This window comes from Macaca nemestrina, chromosome 5 (assembly GCF_043159975.1).
Source record: "Macaca nemestrina isolate mMacNem1 chromosome 5, mMacNem.hap1, whole genome shotgun sequence".
Lineage (NCBI taxonomy): Eukaryota > Metazoa > Chordata > Mammalia > Primates > Cercopithecidae > Macaca > Macaca nemestrina.
Window position 1 is genome coordinate 32,523,389 of NC_092129.1, and position 22,057 is coordinate 32,545,445.

Below are 22,057 nucleotides of genomic sequence, written 5' to 3' on the forward strand. Positions count from 1 at the left end.
ATACACCACAGTTAAGTGGGTTTTATCCATATTTGTGTAAGGATGGCTTAACATTCAAAAATTAATTAATGTAATTCATCACATCAACAGGCAAAAGAAAAAAATAATCACCCGATCATATCAATATATGCACAAAAATTATTTGACAAAATTCAACATCCATTCATGATTTTATAAAAACCTCTCAGTAAATTAGAAATAAAAGTTTCCTCAATTTGATAAATAACATCTTTTAAAAAAATCATATAGTTGACATCTTACTTCATGTTGAGAAGTTAGAACTTTTCAGCTAAGATCAGGAACAAAGCTAGCATGGCACCTCTTACCACTCCTTTTTAATATTGTACTAGAAGTCCTAACAAATGGAATAAGACAAGAAAAGGAAATAAAAGGGATATTGATTGGAAAGGATAAAATAAAATTGTCTTTGTTCACAGGTAAAATGATTGTCTATGTAGAAAATCTGAAAAAAATCATAAAAAGCCTCCTAGAAGTAATAAGTAATTATAGCAAAGTTACACTTGGAATAAATGATAAAGTAAAGCAAGTTTACAAGACATAAGTTTGATACAAAAGTCATCTTCCTATATGCCAGCAATAAAGAAGAAAATTTGAAATTTAAAATGCAATACTGCCGGGCATCATGATTCACGCCTATAATCCCAGCACTTTGGGAGGCCAAGGCGGGTGGATCACGAAGTCAGGAGTTCGAGATCAGCCTGGCCAACATGGTGAAACCTCATCTTTACTAAACATACAAAAATTAGTTGGTTGTGGTGGCAGGCACCGGTAGTCCCAGCTACTCAGGAGGCTGAGGCAGGAGAATTACTTGAACCCAGGAGGTGGAGGTTGCAGTGAACGAGATTGCAGCACTGCATTCCAGCCTGGGCAACAGAGCGAGGCTCTGTCTCAAAAAAGAAAAAAACAACAATACCATTTACATTATCATCCCCCCCAATAAAATACTTAGATATAAATCTAGCAAAATATGTACAAGTTCAACATGAGGAAGACTGTAACATTCTGATGAGAAACATCGAAAACTGAAATAATGAAGAGATATTTTATGTTCATCCATAGAAAGACTCAACATTGTCAAGATGTCAGTTATTCCAAACTAGATCTATAGATTAAATACAATCTCAATAAAAATCCCAGCAAATTATTTTGTGGATATTAACTAATTCTCTAATTTATATGGAGATGCAAAAGCCACAGAATAGCTAACACCATTTTGAAGGAGAAAAACAAGTTTAAAGGACTGGCACTACCTGATGTCAAGACTTACTACTAAGCAACAGTGATCAAGGCAGTGTGGTATTGGTGAAAGAATAAACAAATAGATCAATGCAACAGAATGGAGAGCCCAGGAGTAGTCTCATGCAAATATGGTTAACTGGTTTATGACAAAGGAAAAGGAAATACAATAGAAGTAAAGATACTCTTTTGAACAGACGATGCTAGAACAAGTGGATGCCCATATGCAAAGAAATGAATCCAGGCACATACCTTATGCCCTTAATAAAAATTAACTCAAAATGAATCACAGTCCTAAATGTAAAATGCAGAATTCTTAGACAATAACATAGGAGAAAACCTAGATAACCTTGGATTTAGTGGTGACTTTTAGATTCAACACCAAAGGCACAATCCATGAAAGAAAGAATTGATAACCTAGACTTCATAAAAACTAAAAACTTCTCTGCTAATGATACTCTCAAAAGTATGAGAAGACAAGCCACAGAATGGGAGAAAATATTTGCAAGAGGCAAATCTGATAAAGACTGTTACCCAAAATATGCAAAGAATTATTGAAACATAACAAGAAAAACAAGAACCCAATTTAAAAAAAAAATAATAAGCAAAAGGAACCTAAAGTATAATTAAAAAAAAAAAAAGTTTAAGATATTGGAAAAATGAAGAGGTGCAGAAAATGCTAAATTCACCAAAAAAAAAAAAAAGAGCAAAAGACTTGAACACCAAAGATGTACTGATAGCAAACAAGCATACGAAAAGCACATCCTGAATACATGCCATCAGGGCATTGCAAATTAAAACAATGATATACCATAAGTGTCTCCTTATAAGATGTCCAAATCCAAAATATTGACAAAGTCAAATAGTGGTGAGGATGTGGAACAAAATAAACTCTCATTTATTTTTGGGGGGAATGCAAAATAGTACAGCTACTTTGGAATATAGTTTGGCAGTTTCTTTAAACTAAACATACTCTTACTATACAGTCCAGCAATCACACTCCTTGGTATTTACCCAAAGGAGTTCAAAACATAACCTACCTTAAATGTGCTCAGAACACTTACATTAGCCTGCAGTTAGTAAAAACAAAATTCAAAATTTGATGTATGCTTTCTATGGAATGCATATTGCTTTTGCATCATTGTAAACTTGAAAAAATATAATCATGTCATCATAAGTCGGGGACTATCTGTAGTTTGAAAGTAAAAGAATAAAAGATGAGAGACCTTGGAAATATTAACTGGAAGAAAACTGGAGTGACTATATTAATACCAGACAAAATAGACTTTAAAACAAAAATTGCTGCTAGAGTCAAAAGATATTATATAATGGTAAAAGGATCACTCTATCAAGAAGAGATAACAATTACAAATACATATACCCCTACCATCAGAGCCCCCAAATACATGAAGCAAAAGCTGACAGAATTGAAGGGAAAATAAACAATTCAACAACAGTAGATGGAAACGTCAACACTTCACTTTCAATAATGACTAAAACTAGATAGAAGATACACAAAGAAATAGAAGACTTGAACAACACACATAAACCAACAGACATCTGTAGAACACTTACCCAACAAAAATAGAATATACTTTCTTCTCGAGTGAATACAGAACATTCTCTAGATCATATATTAGTCTAAAAAAAAAGTTTCACTAAATTTAAAAGGACTGAGTCATACAAAATATGTCATCTGACCATAATACAATAAAATTAGAAATCAATATGAAAAGGAAATTTGGGAAATTCACAAATAAGGAAGAATGTTTTAAAATACTACTTGACTTTTTAAGTTGAAAATCTAATTGGGAACTTAAATAGTTTTAAATAGAGCATAAATAAAGAGATGCGGCTATTAAAATTTTTGAATAACATTAGCGTCCTTGATTTCTATCTTTCTCACTAGTGCCGATGTAGAAGAATTATCCCTGTATCTGGGATACCTTTCATCATTATCTAGGAGCTCTCTTTGAAAAAAGAAACTATACCCTAACCAGTGCCAATCATTTTACCCTTCCATTTTCACCCTATTCTTTTCAATAAAATTGTTTTATAAACATCATTTTCAAATTGTTACTTAATAGATGCAAGATTATCATGCCAATTGGAAGTTCAAAAGAATATTCTAAATGGCAACTCCCCAAGTTAAACTGTCAGCCAAAAACTAAGTGTTTGCACCATTCTAATAAGAAAAAACTCTTTCTACCAAAAGATTCTAGTCATTTTAACTTACTATTTATTATGTTCATCTTTTTCTAAATACCTTGGGGATTATTGCAATAAATAAGATTCAGATTCTTCCCGCAGCAACCTTGTGATCTATTAGACAAATGGTGGTAGTCAGACAAGTACACAAATAACCTCAATTACATGCAAAATGTGACAAATGCAATGATTAAGGCACGAAAGACTATAGTGATTTAAAAAGGGAATTGTTACATCTAATTAGAGTACTTAAGAGAGGCATCTTATAAAGTAATGGTTCTCAACACTGGCTGCTCATTAGTATCACACTGGGAGCTTTAAGAAACCTTGATGACCAGACTTTGCCACAGAGCAAACAAATCAGAATATCTCATATAAGTGGCCTGAACATCAGAATTTTTTAAAGCTCCCTGGGTGATTCTAATGTGCAGCCAAATTTGAGAATCATTGTTATAAAAGACAAGTAAGAAAGACATAGAATTGAACAACGTGTAAAGTTTCACTTGAAAGGGAACTGGATACTAGAGCACTTGAAAAAATCCTCACTTCAATATAACTAATATATTTTCATTCTTCCAACTTCAGCTCAATTAAAGCATCCCTAAAAAGCTTTTCCTGACTCCTCCAATGATAGTCATAATATCTTAAAAGTGGTAATAAAAGCTGACACTTTTTAATGCACCTTGCAGTATGTCACGTACCATTCTAAGCACTAAATATATTTCAATACGTAGCCCTCCCGATAATGCTAGGAGATAGATAGTATTATTATTCCCATTTTACATGAAAGGAAGGTAAATAACTTGTCAAAGTTATCCAGCTAAGAAGTAGCAGAGCTGGAATTCAAGTACAATGGCTCCAGAATCCCTGTTCTGAAACACAACCAACTATAGTCTGATATTCCTTTTCAAGCCCCACAAAGGACACAGTATACTTCCATCACACCATGAAACATATTATATTGTAAAGGTTTGTGAGATTTTTCTCTTCTACTAGTCATTCATTCATTCATCCAGTTAACAATTACTGAGCACACACTCAATTGTGCCAAAAATTGTGCTTGGTTTTTGAATCAGAAATACAAAATCACATGTTCATATTTCATGTCAAGGAGTTTTAGTCTAGAGCAGAGTTCAGCAAACTACAGTTGATGAGTCAAATCCTGCTTGCCACTTGTTTTTGTAAATAAAGATTTATTGAGCCATAGCTATGCTCATTGGTTTATGTATTATCCAGAGCTGCTTTCGTGCTACAACATAAATAGCATAGTGAAATAGGTGTGACAGAGACCCTCTGGCCACAAAGCCTAAAAGATTTACTATCTGGCTCTTTATAGAAAAAGTTTGCCAACTCCTAGTGTAAAAAATATGACAAATGAGGAAGTCATCAATGACTGTCCAATGAGGTGTATGCTATGAGGCCCAAGATACTGTGGGAACATAAAAGAGAAATCTAGATTAGGTTAGAGGGTCAGCAAAAGTCTTCTAGATGGCATGATACTTGAGTTAGTTTTGGAAGGCTGAGTAGAGTCAATTAGATAAAAAAAGACCAGGGAGACTTTTCAGTAATGTTACATAGGCAAGGTCAACGGTGATCCAAGGAGCCAGAGTAATGACAGTAAGAACAGCAAACAGGTGGATATGCTTAAATGATATTACTTAGTTCTACAGAATTTATGAAAATATATCTTTGATTTCTTGGTTCTCATTATTTAGCACAACTAACGGTGTGTATAGAGTTGGAACTCACTAAATGTTTGTTAACCAAAAAGATTACTTCTTAAGTACAAGATAAACATCTTTCACTTTAAAAAAGGAGAAAATAGTTGCCTTCCATTTGTTCTGAAAATGATCAAACTATAACAATTCTGGATTTTTTTCACCCATTGTCCTAGAGTGAAAAAAAGACCATTTTTTTCTCGTTTTCAGTTGTGTATATATACATCATATTAACAATATAGTTGTACAAATGATAAGTGGTTGCAATACACTGTACCTGGAAAATTCATAGGCAGTTCAAATGGCTGTAGAGACTCACAACCTTCCATCTGCTCACAAATTTCAGCTATGATCTTCTTAATTTTGAGACCAGTAATTTTAATCACTTCTCCTGTTGAAAAACAGCATTCATTTCCAAACATTTCATAAATAGAGCCTAGAAGGAAAGAAAAGTTAAAACAGCTTTTTAAAAAGAAAACAGTGAAAAACAAAGTAGACTCAAAAGCTTAATATAAAGTGTTTTAATTCAGTTCCTGTCTTAGCTACCTACTAAACAGGAATTTAATCAAGCTTGACAAAATGGACAGCATAGACCAGAAAAATATTAGATTTTCACTTTTTCCACTGGGCCAAGTATAAATAATCTTATTTTCTTTATTTTTGTAAATTGAATTTATGGTTTCCTCAGCACCCTTAGCTCATCTTACCATGGTCAAACTACAAACATATCTCCCACTACTGAGATTTATGATCTGTTTTTGCTGGGTCACAAAATTAAGCTTATATGACTCAACAATGATCTAAGTAACAACTGCAAACAAGGTTGTCATACAATCGGATATGAAAAGACAGAGGGTTGCACACTAGGGCTTCATATTAACGGGATCATATTTATTTATTAGATCTGGTTCTCTTCATTAGCATGAAAGTAAAACTTTTTGCCCATATTTGTCTGTTGGTTTTTGACAAGCTAGAAACCATTCTGAATATCTTTATGGCGATAGGGGGCAGACCAAGCCAGATAAACTGAAAAGCTTCATTTTAGGATTTCAGTCTTCTTCTTGACAAAATTTTTATCATAGGTGCTACAGCTAAGTTTTCATTCACTTATTTTCCTTTAATATTCCCTGACGGAAGGACAGTGGGTAGTAAAATAACCAGCAGATGAGCAACAGGCAAGAGCAGAGGCAAAAATTCTGGATAATCTACCCCCAGTGAAAAGGAAACAACCTAAAAATGACATCTCTGGCATATTATTGCTTTACAATTCAACACTAAACTTAAAGCTGGTATATAGAGCTGTGAGCTTTTATATATATCCATTGTTCCTGACCTCCAAGATGGTTTGCATTGCCTTTGCCATACTAAATGTAAAGTATATGAGCACAGCATTTTAGGTTTGCTAATTTGTTTTCTGAATTTTTCTGTATTGAACCACCTCCTCATAGAATTGTTCCTGATATACAGCATGCACCTCAAACGTTTTTATGGCATTAATGGTTGTCAGAAAAGTCATTAAGCCTGACATCCAATGTAGCTCTAAACAACAACTCTGAGGTCATACCAGAGTCCCAGTAGGTGACAGGGCACACTCAAATTAGAATAATTTTAGGAGGTTTATCATAGGGGCCATCTTTAAAAAGTGGCACAGACAGTTCTAAGCAACCAAAGAAAACAAATGTCCTGACCTCACTCTTCTCCAAAGGCATCCCATTAACCAAATTCTGCCAGAAGCCAGAGGACAAGCAAGCTGCTAATGTCCCCACAGAAGTCAGTCTCCCAGGCAGAGTGGGTATGAAAATCCAGCACACCCACATTACTGTCCATATCTTAGCAAGAAGCACTTTTGCAGACAAGAAGAATACATCTATACATCTTAAAGATAATCTATCCATTCCTCAAGCTTTGAGTACATATTTCCATAACCCTCTCCTTGTCTCATACTATTCCCTTAACTACACATGTGCTCATATTTTCATTAACTTTAATACATAGTGTTATCAGCAGGCTCAAGTCCTTTGTGGAACAAATTGAGATATTAAAAATACTAATAAATCCCCAGTAACATTTTCCTCCAATTGACTCTGAATGGTTATTTGCTATGATCCTCATTTGGCAATTAATCACATACTAACATTTTATATCTTTAGTATTATCTCAGCCTGTACTTAACTTTTTATGTTTGTTTTTATGACTCCCAATTCAATTTTAAACTTCATGAGACGAAATATCGCATTACGTTCTTGTATGACTACAACACATCAACTTCCCCTCTTCATTCATTCAGCAAACTTTGATTAAAAAAAAAAAAACCTACTATGTTGTTTATTGGCAAAAGGAATCAGAGATAAAAATTGCTTCCCCCAGAAGCATTGTCTTGAAGGGAAAGAACAATTAAGGAGACAATTGCGACAGATTATGAGAAAGGTGTAATAAAGGAAATACAGGGCATTGTGGGAGTATACTGAAGGCATTTAATCATGCAATTACATGAAAAAGAGATTAAAGAAGGATTCATGGAGGAGATGGCGGCAGATTTGAGTTTTAAAGGGAGAGTCAGAGGACACCAGGACAGGCAGAGGAAATAGTATTTGAAAAGGTACTGACGTGTGAAAGAGCCTGATACATTCTGGAAACTTTAAGTACTTTGTTATGTCTAAAATGTAAAGTAAGAAAGAGGAAGTGGTAAAAACAGAGACTAGAGAAGTAGAGGGAGTCCAGATGGTTCAGAGCGTTCATTATTGATTCATTATCAATAAATAAAAAAGCAATTCAAAGTCTGAAGCAACCTCAAAGTCAGATAATCTACATTTCCAGTTATCATGGTCCAAGAACACATTTAACGACAGGTCATATGTACTCTAAGTGTTTGCTATACAAACCTTGGTCCACTGCATCACCTGAGAGCTTGTTGGAATCTTAGACCCCAGACCTGCTGAATCAGAACCTGTGTTTTTAACAAGATCCCTAGATGATTTATAAGTACATTAAGGTTTGCAAACATTGGCCTAGGCAACAAATGGATAACAAAATAGTCTCTGTTTTGAAATTGTTGCAAAACTAACAGAGAGGGGAGAATGTGTTAAGCAGAGAAAACACTGGGCGTCATTGAGTTAGAGGATGTTATAAGTGGAGAGAGGGAAAGGGAAGGATTTTAAGTAAAGGAGCAAGAAGTAAAATTTTTCTTTGTCACATTAAATGGAACATAGTTTAACCTAGCCCATCTCAGCTGACGTCTGTCGGGCTTAATTTCAGTGCAATGGTTATCTAATTGTAAATGTAATGTATATCAAATTGGCTGAGTTGGAATATCATCTTTCTTTTAAAGGTTCAATTGTAATTCAAAATAAAAAGATAAATTTGTGTGAGATTTCATACCAATTCACATGGAACAGAAGCCAGAGAGTTCTATAAAAACAAATTTCATGAGTCTTGGTCACCACAAGAAAAGCTTTTGACTCTGCAGGTCTTTTTCCAAGCAAGTCTTTCCTTTTGGAAGAAAAAAGGTCACTTATTTCAGTCACATAAGGAAAAGAACATCTTGTAAATGCTAATCTTTTATAATTTCTCTTTAATATTTTGTGACTTTCAATTTTCTTCAACCAAGAAAGCTGTTAACTCATTTTTAATAAAGAAAGTGTTCAGAGACATCCAGCACTAGAAAGTTATGTCTATGACAGGTGACAGGGACATATAGCAAAGCTCAAGTCCCTAAAACTGGAAATCTTGTACTTTGTTAACACTAATATAATGTGTCTTAAAATATATTTTTTCCTTCATGATAAATTAAAATGGTGAGTTTAAAAATAGCCAACTTTCATTATCTCAAAGCAAACACATAATATGTGTAATTGCTTTTAAAAAATTGCTGAGATGTGTTTCTGAAATATATCTGTGTGTATATAGACATACATATTAAAATGGCTTTCATTTCATTTTAACCATAAAACACGTATTTTGAATATGCAAATCTCAAATCTATTAAATCTTTACAGACTGATTCTTTCCAAGTCAGAGCATATGTATTCAGGATAATGCCAAACATCAGAGAAAGCTGGAACAAAGCAGCCTGTTTTCAGTGATCAAACATTGCCCCTGAAGGCTGTAATGAAAGAGCCATGTGCCTTTGAAATCACCTTTTCTGTAATGCTACTTTGCTCAATAAAAACGACACATTAATATCCTTTTATGAGCTCATCCCTTGTTTGACAATCCATAAGCAATGTTGTGATCACATCAGAGCAACCAAAACAATTGGTTCAATAGATTTTCTTCCATCTTTCCTCCAAAGTTAAAAATGTATGACAGTCAGCAAAGAGGAAACTACATTGGATGTTTCTCCCCTTTACTCAAATGCATTCTCCCTCCACTACTGCCTGCCCTCCCACCCCCAGCCACTATACCAGGCCACCCATCCCTTTACATCCTCATCAACTTTTCAAAGTCCAACCAATTCCAAAGTTTCAGCCCATATTCATCATTTTCTTCAAAGCCTTCCATGATTCCTACACGTAAGTAAGAATTAATTCTGTCCTCTGTGCTCTGATAGCACTTCATGCGTATCTCCATTATAGCCCTTATGTGATTATTATCACTGCTTCAATTGGAGTGTTATGTATATTTTGGAATTATTATGATTTCCTAGAGAAGAGAAGAGACATTATCTTAACTATATGTATACCTTCCCCACAGCTAGTAAAAACAATTTTTATCACTTATTAGATCATTAGTGAATGTTGTTATAATTTTGTTTCACTGTAAAATGACAATTTTTGTGAATATAATAGTGGTCCTTCTACATAAGCAGTTTAAAGCATGGTCAAGTCAAAGGTTTTTGAATGGGTTATATCTTTATTTGGTATGTTTGATATCTAATATACAAGCAAAGTATATGCAAGCTGGCCACATTGTGAATTCCCTAGACAAGGAGAAATGAGGGTAGTGGTTCTATAATATGAATCTCTACTTGTTAAGTTTGCATAAAGAGGGAGCTCATGTGATCATCTGAGATATGTTTTTATAAGTTAGGAAATTATAACTGCAAAGTATGGCTGATAGTGTCTGACAGAACCATATCCAGTGGGGTTGCCAGTGGAGATGCATCGTTGCTCATTATAAATAGATGTGATTATTTTTTGCTTCAGGATAGCACAAGTTATCAAGAAGGAGCATCCCTCTAAAGGAAATGTTTAAGTGTAAAACTATTTTATTGGCAATTGTGTACCTAGACATGGAAGTTGATATGACATTGCGACCATTATAGTGATAAATTCAGTTTTCCAAATGAACCTCTAGATAAGCAGCCGCAGGAATGAAGTTCAAAAGAGGCCATGCTTGCAGTAGACATTTATGTGGCCAGTCTTCCATAAAGAGATGGTCTGCATTTTCTGTAAGGCAGAGACAATGTCATTCCCACTCTATGAAGAATGTGTCTAAAAATAAGTGAGCATGATATTTTAATGCAATGTACATATAAGTAGACATGAAAAAACAAGCTTTCAGCTTTACTAAGGGTGGATTCTTCTAGTTGGACACTAGATATACCACTAAGAGGTACATCTGAATAATGCTAGGGAATGATCCTTCCAGGCCATAGAGATTCTCTCATCCCCAAAACATCGGTATTAAGATGGCAAAACATTGGGATTACATAATAAGAAAAGTTATGGCTGTGCTAAGAACTAAGGTAAAATCTCTCTAACCTCTAAGAATACAGGATTTTTCTTGTGAATTGGGGGTTTAAGTATTATCCAGGAAGTCAAACCTAAAGACTGAAATATGCAAAAGACTGTAGTAAATGTTGGTGAGTCTTACTTAAAACATCTCAACATGGGGAAGCAATAAAAGTTCCTACAAATTGGAAATGCTGGGGCTTGAGAGCCAAAAATAAATAAATAAATAAATAAAATCAGATTAAAATAGTACTAGGGTCAAAACCCAGAAAAGCACAACATTTCAATCACTCTGAGTGATGTGCGAGTGATGTGCAAGAAATTCAAATGACTAAGTTTCAGTGATAGAAGAATAATAAATCACTGTTTCATGCACTAGCCAAAAATGTGTTTGTTTAATGGCAAATTTATTAATTTAATAGATTAAATAAAACTGTACTAAGAGGGCTTACAAGTGGTTGTCATGATAGAAGTCATCATTGTGGCTCATTGAGTCAACATTATCAGAGCAAAGGGATTTGAGGTATGTGTATGAAATAAATATCCCTCCTGTGTATTCACAAAACATTTGTCTATGATTGTGGAACAAATCAGTGATTGTACATCTTCTGACACTATTATTGATCAAATATTTCCCATATTTCACCCAAATTTTAAGCCTCAAAATGACATAAATAATATCATAATTTTATATATAAACACTATTGCATTGGGAGTTGGCTTATTGTTTTAGGAAGGACTTGGTTTCAAGTACATTTTATACACATCAACATCTCTGCCTACATTTTTATATCTTAAATGTTGAATAAATTTAATATAGACATCTATAGTCATTTAAAATTATAAACTTCTTCTGTATTTCCATTTAATGAATACATATGTACTGATTGCATTGATTACACAGGGACCCTAATGGGGTATAGTGTGTTCGCACAATACATACAAAATAAAGCTTCATGCTATTATATATTTCCCTAACTTTGTTAGCATTAATTAAACACTCCATTAACTATTCTGCTTGCAAATTTTAGTTTAGAAATTGAGAATAAAGACTGGGCACAGTGGCTCACACCTGTAAGCCCAGCACTTTGGGAGGCCGAGGTGGGTGGATCACCTGAGTTTAGGAGTTCAAGAGCAGCCTAGTCAATGTGGCGAAACCTGTCTCTACTAAAAATACAAAAATTAGCTGGGCATGGTGGCGGGTGCCTGTAATCCCAGCTACCTGGGAGGCTGAGGCAGGAGAATCACTGGAACCCAGGAGGTGAAGGTTGCAGTGAGCTGAGATTGTACCACTGCACTCCAGCCTGCATGACAGAGTAAGACTCTAAAGAAAGAAAGGAAAGGAAAGGAAAGGAAAGGAAAGGAAAGGAAAGGAAAGGAAAGGAAAGGAAAGGAAAGGAAAGGAAAGGAAAGGAAAGGAAAGGAAAGGAAAGGAAAGGAAAGGAAAGGAAAGGAAAGGAAAAGAAACAGTAAAGGCTTAAATTTTTTAATAAATTTTGGAGGTCATTCATTGAAACTGTGCTTATATTTTGCATTATTTAATTTTATTTTTATAACTCATTTTATTGCATTTTATCAAAGTACTAATTCATGACGGATCAGAAAAGGAAAATGAATTAGGTCTTCACCACAGATAGTTTTGGAAACGCTTCCAGAAGGAATTAAGTGCAAACATATGACCACAGTCAAGGCAGGAAACAAGGATGTAGTCTCAAGGAGTTAGAAAGTTAGAGTAAATTTCAATATCCTGAAAAAGGAAAGTTATAACCTAATACATAAAGTCTTAATCAGTGTTATTAACTCATCTATCTCAATGACACAGCAGCCTGAGTGTCCTAGCTAAAAGACACAGGAATTTTAATCAATTTGACAGTAATAATTCTAATTGCAAGTTATTGGACTGGCATTCTGATTTCTACCTTATATTCTTCTGAGTTGTATGAGTTAATGCTGATCCTAATTGACCATGGATGCTTTGAGTTGCTGGACCTACACAGCTCAGTTCTAAAGCCATAAGCAAGTGAAATCTCCCTAGGAAGTAAATTCTTTTTTTTTCTTTTTTTTTTCGCTCTGTTGCACAGGCTGGAGTCCAGTGGCGCAATCTCAGCTCATTGCAACCTCCGCCTCCTACATTCAAGTGATTCTCCTACCTCACCCTACCAAATAGCTGGGATTACAGGCGCTCACCATCATGCCAAGATAATTTTTGTATTTTCAGTAGAGACAGGGTTTCACCATGTTGGCCAGGCTAGTCTTGAACTCCTGACTTCAAGTGATCCACCCACCTCGGCCTCCCAAAGTGCTGGGATTACAGGTGTCAACCACCCTGCCCAGCCCCAGGAGATGAATTCTATGCCTTCTACCTAAATAACAGGCCAAGTAGTCTCCATGAGAGAGACAGCAAATATGTGCAGTATATTCTACCATTTGTCCCTCCCATCACTAATCATCCAAGGTATATTTTGAGCTGACTCTAGATATGACCTAATAATCCTCAACATCAAGTTCTAGGTGACTATCCATCAGTTGAAGATGGCATGCCAGGTATTAATTATGCCCAGCCCAGTCCTGCACTATGACTCATCTTGCTTTCTTTAAGCCCCTTGGCTAATATTTTTAAAGACTTTAATCCTCAAATTGGGCTAATTTACTCCCAAAGGCTTGGTCTAATGAAATCTGGCAGAAGAATACAGAACTCTTCATTCAATCATTTATTCCAGGTCAGTTGTCTGAATTGAGGCATAAAACTCTAACTTGATAATAATCACAGTTGTATACAACCCAATGGCAGTTGTAGAATGAGTTTAAATTTCATTTACATTTCTGAGTGCTAGCAGCTTTAATGATCTCGCGAATCATTGCATCTCAGACAGGAAAATTTAAATATTCTTTTATCCTGTTAATGTATTATGATAACTGAGTCCCTATACAGTATCTGTACCAGGCAGGTGTCCAGATTTTATTTGAACATCTTCAGTGATGGAATTCCATTATTTTAAGGTGATCTGCTTTACTTTTGAGCAGCTCTTACTGTTAAAAATTTCTTCATTTTATTAACCTTTATCTGTGCTTATCTGGGATATACACACTCAAACAGGTTTTTAGCCTTTGAAATCATACAGAAAACAATTATCTTAACTCTTCTACTAGAAGCCTTAACATATTTGAAGACAGCTGTTCTTTCTAACAAACAAAGCTGTCAAACAATTGGAGTATATTCAGGGCCACTGCTTACTGCATAGGTTGCCCATTATAAAACTGCTTGAACCACAACTTACATGGATGTGAATGGCATCCTTGGAGTTGTGGAGCATGGAATCCTACTTCTCAAAAATATATGTACTTAAGTGTTCCAGGAAAGACTAAATAGTAGCCCTCAGAGATGTCCAAAGGAAGTTTCCTGCCAGAAAACTAAAAATATTTGTGTGAGGAAAAACCAGCCATTTCACACTAGCAACATTTGACTTTGCCAACCAATGGTCAAAGTAATACCTACAGTAGAAAAAGTACAAATGTCTTAAAGCTGAGCAGCAAATGTAGGGAAATAATACCTCATCAATAGCTAGATTCTTCCCCTGTGTCCCTTCTACCATTAAAGCCAAGACATAAGGATTATTTCCCCAGGGAAGAAAGGAAGTTTTAGTCATTGTTTAGCTCTGAGATTCAAAGACATTTTGAATACTTAGGGAGATAATTGTCTTGACAAGATAGGCTTTATTAAAATTGAACAATATTTTTCACAATTGTCAAAATCTTTTCATATGAATATAAGAGTCAAATAATGAAAGATGATCTATAGTAGATCATAGACCAAGGGGTGCACAGTGCATGACATAAAGGAATTTATCACCCTGCTGAAAAAAATTTGGGATTTTTTTTTAGTACAAAGAGAAAAAATAAAGAATACTATGTTTTATTTCCAAAATCTACTCTTTGTGCCAGATCAGAAAAAAAAAGACTTTTAAAATCAAAGCTTTTGATTTACAAGAGCTGTTTCTTATTGAGAGAAGTAAAAGCCAGGTCTTGAGGAAGGTCATAGAATTTATGCTTTGCAGTTAGTTTGAAAGGGAATAAAAGAATCTTAGACTATCTTCTGGGAGAGTACCGGGGAAGCAGAAAGGTGATTTCAATAGTGAGGCATCTTGGAGAAGATGAGCTGGGTCTGATTTGAAGACGTCATGTGCAGAAGTCCAGAGATTTCTATAAATACCCTACTCAGCATCCCCTGTGATCAGATTCAGGAAGCTGTCACTGTAGATTTTGACAAATTACCATCCTAACAAATACTAAATCAACCTGAAGAAACAAGATCAGTGTCTCAGCCTCTCAGTTCTGTTTGTTGAAGGCCTCCATCAACACTTACTTGAACGTCCAGCAAATTTATGTTTATCCATATGTATCATGTACATATGGATGTCTGCATATATGGATGTCTGCATATCATATGGATGTCTGCCTATACACTCTCAGGTTAATGATTGATTAGAACTCATAGAAGTCAGAAAAGCTGTTATACTCATGGTTACAATTTATTCAGAGAAAGAACACAGATTAAAATGAGCCAATGGAAAAGGTGCATGGGGCAGAGCCCAAGAAAAACCAGGCACAGGTTTCCAATTGTCCTCTCCAGGTGGAGTCACATGCACAGAGCATCATTCTCCCAGCAATGATGAGTGACAACATCTACAAACAGTTGCTAACAAGGAAAGTTTACCTGATCCTTGGAGTCCTGGGATTTTACTGGAGGTCGATCACAGAAGCATGGAGTGCACACACAACTGACCTTAACTACTAAATATGCAGCACTCCCTCAGAAGTGAAACTCAAACAGTGTGGCCAAGGACCTCAGGTGAAAACCAAAACAAACAAAACTAAAAAAAAACAGATATTCATCAAAAATCACCTTGTTAGTATGAGCTATCCACGCTAACAGATGTTAGAGTGGTCAAAACAGATATTCATCAAAAATCACCTTGTTAGTATGAGCTATCCACGCTAACAGATGTTAGAGTGGTCAAACGTCCAAAGTATACAAAACACTCATCGTGCAGGATGATCCAAAGGTTTATAAGGTATCTCCAAGGAGCCAGTCAAGACCAGTCCTTTCTTTGGAATGTACATAAAGTTTGAACACCCAAAGCCTGCTGAGTTAACCCTTTACTAAATACCATGTTTCAAGACTTTGTTAAAGCTTTTCAGGAAAAAAGTTGTCCAAGACTTGAAAAGTACAAAAAAGATTACTACATATTCTCTCAGTGCAGAGCTAGATATTGTCCAGCAGACCTTTTTGGGAATTCTCTGATTCTACAGAGGTATACAGCTTGTACTGTCTTGTAGAAAATTGATAGAAATGTAAATTATTCTTATCCATAGTAACATAAATGATTATTTTCCACTGCAATAAAATGATTTTTTCCAGTAAATATGTAATTGATCTATGCCTTGTAGAAAAGATACACTAACGTTCCATGTTTGAGGTTGATAATCAGGTTTGACTATACTGTAATTCATTTTGGCATTTCTGATTTTACTTTTGCTTGTGTGTATGTATGTGTGTTTGAACTGGATTTAACATCTCAGATTCCCTCATTTAATGAGTTAAAATTATTTGCACATTCATTTTACGTTTATTTGGCAGTGAGGTTTTTAATTAAGTGAAAAAATTTTATCAGTCTCATATTAGTTGCACAGCATTTGAATGTTCTTTTCAGTAAGTTTAGTCATTTGTAACAGAGTGGGATCCTTGAGTCCCAGAAATGCATTGATAATATAAGGAAAATCTCTAATATTTACATTTGAGTGGAAATGCAGTGATGTAACTCACACTCCTGTTATTTGTAGAATATTGTATTTGACTTATACTTTAGATTTTCTTCCTCATATCTTTTTTAGCTCTGCTTTTTCTTCCCTAGTTTTCTGATTTATTGAAGATTCTTTAATTGAAAGAATAAAGATAGATTAATAATTTAGCTTGTTTTTAAAAATACATTAAATTTTACCATATTCATTTATAAAGTGCACTATTCACTATAAGTTACCTACACATAGTGTCTATAGTTTTATTCAATAACTAAAAATTCTAAAACAAATAGTGATGAACATAATTTTATAGTTATGTTATTTAGTTTATTTTTACAAATTTTCTCTTTGAATGTTTTTCTTAGCAGATCAAGTGGAAAACAGATAGAATTTCATTATCATTTACTTTGAAGAAAGACAAATATTTTAAAATGTTTTACTCAAAAGAGTCACTGAGAAATTTTAAAATAAATAAATTCTAAAGATTCTAAAACATTAAATTGCCCTTTGGTGGATGAGCTCTCTCTCCCCATATTTCTGTACGTTTGAAACCAATGCATAAAGTTTCATAACAAATTGAACTGAGAGATATAATATTTAAAAATACTCAATACTCCCTCTTAATTGAACAATTTTTATCATCTACGGAGGATCTAATATCATCCAATTAAGAGCACAAAACCAGATATTATCAAAAGATATACACACAAAGAAATAACCTATAAAAGCCAAAAGATCCCTTTTCTTGAGAAACTTACATTCTAGGTAGCTGGAGAAAGAAGACACACACAAATATATAAAGAACAAAAACAAATAAGCTAGTAGACACTAATGTCAGGCACAAAGAGCTTTGGCTAAGGCTACTAAGATTTTTATGTTTATTTTATGTATTTATTTATTTATTTATTTTACTTTTGATAGAACTCAGTAACCAAGAAAGAAAATAAAGTTTTCTGTGCTCTAGAAAAGGAGATATAGGTACTCTTTTCTAAAGACTGTTCCTTTCTTTCTTCTAGAGGGAAAAATCCTAAAGAATTATAGGAAAGGAACATCCTATACAACAACAGAAAACCTGTTAAACAACAACCATTCTACTCTACCCAAACATCACAGGAAAAAAAAAGAAAAACATTGTCTCTATGCTCACCCACACCAATAAGGGCTGAATAGAGAAGTGAAGCTTCGCTCTTTGCCAGGCTGTAACAAGGCACTCCCCCATTTTTTCTTGGGTGGTGTCAGAAAAGGCAGAGTAGAGAGCTGGGTCTTACATCTTTTCAAGGCAATAACAGTTCCTCAAACACTGTCAGGGAAACCAGGAGGAGAGCCTGGACTTTCACTCCCACTCAGAAGCACTGATACATCCTTTCTCCTTCCCACTGAGGTGATGTCAGAGGATGTCTACTGAAAAATCAGGGCCTTGTGCCCAGCACAATCAGCAGCTTCCCTACCGCATGATGTAAGGGATGGCCAAGTGCCGAGTAATAAGGCAATGCTCGTACCCCTCCCAACATGGGTAGTGTCAATGAAGCCATAGTGGGGGGTCAGCACTCCCACTCCACATCATAATGAGGATCCTGTCTTCCTAAGGTGTCACAGAGCTGAAGGAGAAACCTGGGATTTCTACCCCACTTGGCAATAATGAGACACTGCTTCCTGCTGTAAGAGTGTCAAAGAAACAAAAAACAGAGAACAAACAGAAAATTAAAAATAAAACAGGAGATGTAAGTATTGCCATATCAATAGTTACATTAAATGTACACAACTTAAATCCTTTTTTTAGAAAACAGAGATTGGTAGAATGAATTAAAAAACATAACCCAAAGACATACTATGACTCACTCCAAATGAAATAGGCAGATTGAAAGAAGATGGATGGAAAATGAATATCATGTGAATATTTATCAACAGAAAGCAGAAGCAGCAATATTAATACCAAATAAAGTAAAATTTAGAAAAAATGAAATTACTAGAGACAAAGAAAAACATTACATAATGATAAAAGTGTCAATCTACCAGGAAGATAAGGAATCCCAAATACGTATACACCAACCAAAGAACAGGGCTGAAAAATATGTAAAAGAGAAACTGTTCTAACTAAAAGGAGAAATAGACAAATCCACAATTACAGTGGGATCCTTCAACACTCCTCTTTCAATAATTGATAGAAAAACTAGACAGATTACCTGTAAGGATATAGAAGAACTCCACAACATCATCAAACAAGAGAATCAAATCTTCATTTATAGAACAGTTTACCTAACAACAGTAAAATACACATTGGTTTCAAATACCCACAATAACATATACTGAGATATAAAACATATACTGTGCCATAAAACAAATCTCAACAAATTTAAAAAATTTAAAATAATTGAATCATAATATTCTATGACCACAATGAATTAAACTAAAAATCAGTAACAGAAAGATACCAAGAAATTCCCCAAACACTTGAAAACTAAACACAACACCTTCAAATAATCCATGAGGGACAAATAAACTTTAAGAAAAAAAAATTTATATATGCATATAATACATATTTATATCTATATGCATATACATACACATACATATATTTATATACACACACACTGAACTTAATAAAAATGAAAATACAACATATCAAAATTGTGGGAAATAGCTAAGGCAGTACTGAGAGGATAATTTTTAGCACTGAATAGTTATATTGGAAAAGAGCAATAGCCTCAAATGAGCAATCTAAGCTCATAATTCAAGAATATGGAAAAAGAAACAGAAAAAAAAAATCAATGAAGCAAAGAGAAAATTATTTGAAAATATCAATAAAATTGACAAAACACTAGCAATTCTGAAAAAGAAAAAAATGAGAAAAGACAGAAGTTATCAATAAGAGAGTATCACTACAAAACCTTCAGACATCAAAAATGTAATAAGGGAATCAACTTTACCACATCATTTGACAATTTAGTTGAAATAAACCAGTTCCTCAAAAAAAAAAAAAAAAAAACCAACAAAATATACTACCTCTCATCCAGTATGAAATAGATAACTTGTTCAGTCCAATAACTATTAAGGAAATTTAATTCATATTATAAAACTCCCAAAAAAGAAATCTCCAGGCCCTGACTGTTTCAGTGGAGACAATCGGCCAAATTTCTAAGGAAATATTTTCAACAATTCTAGATGGGAGAATACTCACCAATTTAGCTAATGAAGTTAGTATTGCCATTATACCCAAACCAGACAGACAGCACTCATCAAAAAGAAAAAGAAAAAAAAAATCCTATAAACCAATTCATTAATATCGACAAAAATTCTTCAGAGAAATTTAGTAAATTCAATCTAGCAATATATAAAAAGAATTATACACCATGACCAAGTATGGTTAATGCCAGGAATACAAGGCTTGCTCAATATCAACAAAGCAATCAATGTAATCTACTATATTAACAGGCTAAAAAAGTGTGGTGGGGGAGCACAAATGATAATTTCAGTTGATGCAGAAAAATCATTAGACAAAATTTTACACCTATTTATTTAAAAAACAAAACTCTCACGCCAGGAGTGGTGACTCATGCCTGTAATCCCAGCACTTTGGGAGACTGAAGCGGGCGGATCGCTTGAAGCCAGGAGTCTGAGACCAGCCTTGCCAACATGGTGAAACTCCATCTCTACTAAAAAGACAAAAATTAGCCGGACACGGTGGCAGACACCTGTAATCCCAGTTACTTGGGAGGCTGAGGCAGGAAAACCCAGGAGACAGAGCTTGCAGTGAGCCGAGTTTGCGCTACTGCACTCCAGCCTGGGTGACAGAGTGAGAATTTGTCTCCAAAAAAAAAAAAAAAAAAAAAAAAAACCTCTCAGAAAAACTAGGAGTACAGAGAAATTGCTCTAATTGGTAACAAGAATCTATAAAACAGACAAATAAAACAAAAACAAAAACCTTACCGATAAAATTATACTTGGTGGTCAAAACCTGAATGTTTTCTCCCTAAGATCAGAAACAAGTCCAGGCTATCTGCTCTAACCACTCTTACGCAAACAGTCCTAGAAATTTTAGCCAGTGCAATCAAGCAAGAAAATAAAATAAAAGTCATACACCTTGGAAAGGAAAACATAAAACAGTCCCTATTTCCAAATGACATAATTATCTGCACAGAAAATCCGAAGGAATCTAAAAACAACAAACACTATTAGAACAATTAAGTGAGTTCACCAAAGTTGTAGGATACTAGAATAACATTCAAAAATCAGTTTTATTTCTAAAACTAGCTATGAACATGTGGACAATGAAATTCAAAATAAAATATTTGTGATTGCTCAAAAAATGAAATACTTAGTCATGGATGTAATAAATCATGTACAGAACTTGTATGCTGAAAACTAAAAAAATGTTGATGTGAGAAATTAACGATCTTAACAAATGGAGAGACATACTGTTTTCATTCATTGAAAGTCTCAACAATGTAAAGATGTCAATTTTCCTCAAATAGATATACAGGTTAATACAATTATTATCAACATTTTTGTAAATTTTTTGTAAATGTAGATGAGATCATTCTGAATTGAATATGGAAAGACAAAGGAACTAGACAATTAAAACAATTTTGTAAAAGAAAAATAAAGGAGGTAGGAATTCAACTACCCAAGTCAAGACTTATATTTAACTACAGTAATCAGAACTGTATAGTTAGTGGCAGAGAATAGATACATGTATTAAGGGAACAAAATGTACTCCCCAAAAACAGCACCACAGAAATAAGCCCATCTGATTTTTGACAAAGTTGCAAAAGCAATTCAAAAGCAAGCTTTTTAAAGAACAACAACAAAGTGGTGGAAAAACTGGATATCCATAAAATTAAAATAATTAACCTAGTACAGGTTACCCTTAAACAATGTATGGAGTTAAGGGCCCTGGCCTTGTGCAGTCAAAAATCCATGTTACAACGTTTGACTTTCCCAAAACTTAACAACTAATAGGCTACTGGAAGCATTCCCAGTAACGTAAAGTCAATTAACACATATTTTGTATGTTACATGTATTACACAAGGCATTTTTACAATAAAATAAGCTAGCAAAAAGAAAAAGTCACTAAGAAAATCATAAGGAATAGAAAATGCATTCATAATATTCCATTTATTGATATCATAAGTTTACATCTTTTGTTTATAACATCTGTCTGAAATGGTGGGCAGCCACGACTGCAGACCTCAATCTATGGTACATATCAAGGAATTCAACTTTTTCTTGCAATGTTACAACTTTTCTCTACTTTTTGGGAGTACCAATAGCATCACTAATAGCACTTTGTAGGTGTCATGCTGTTTTTCAAGGTTTACGGTATAGCACTATGATGGAACGTACACGAGAATGAGCTCACTTTTTACTGCAATTCACAATTTGTAAGAGAGAATGAGTACTCA

The 22,057-nt window shown here is 34.4% G+C and overlaps 1 protein-coding gene across 10 annotated transcripts in view; it reads right to left on the reverse strand.

The window, feature by feature from the left end:
- LOC105465581 (thymocyte selection associated) overlaps positions 1–22,057 on the reverse strand; it is a 235,823-nt gene that overhangs the window by 165,431 nt on the left and 48,335 nt on the right. For 9 of the 10 annotated variants that reach the window (XR_011623350.1, XM_011714061.3, XM_071096421.1 and 6 more), the window contains one exon: positions 5,461–5,619. Coding sequence is in view for 9 of the 10 variants with exons in the window: in XM_011714061.3 (XP_011712363.1) it covers positions 5,461–5,619 (159 nt within the window). In the remaining variant the exon portion in view is untranslated. Of the gene's footprint in view, positions 1–5,460; positions 5,620–17,922; positions 18,988–22,057 lie in introns of those variants that run through there. The other variant, XM_011714063.3, reaches the window with a different exon arrangement.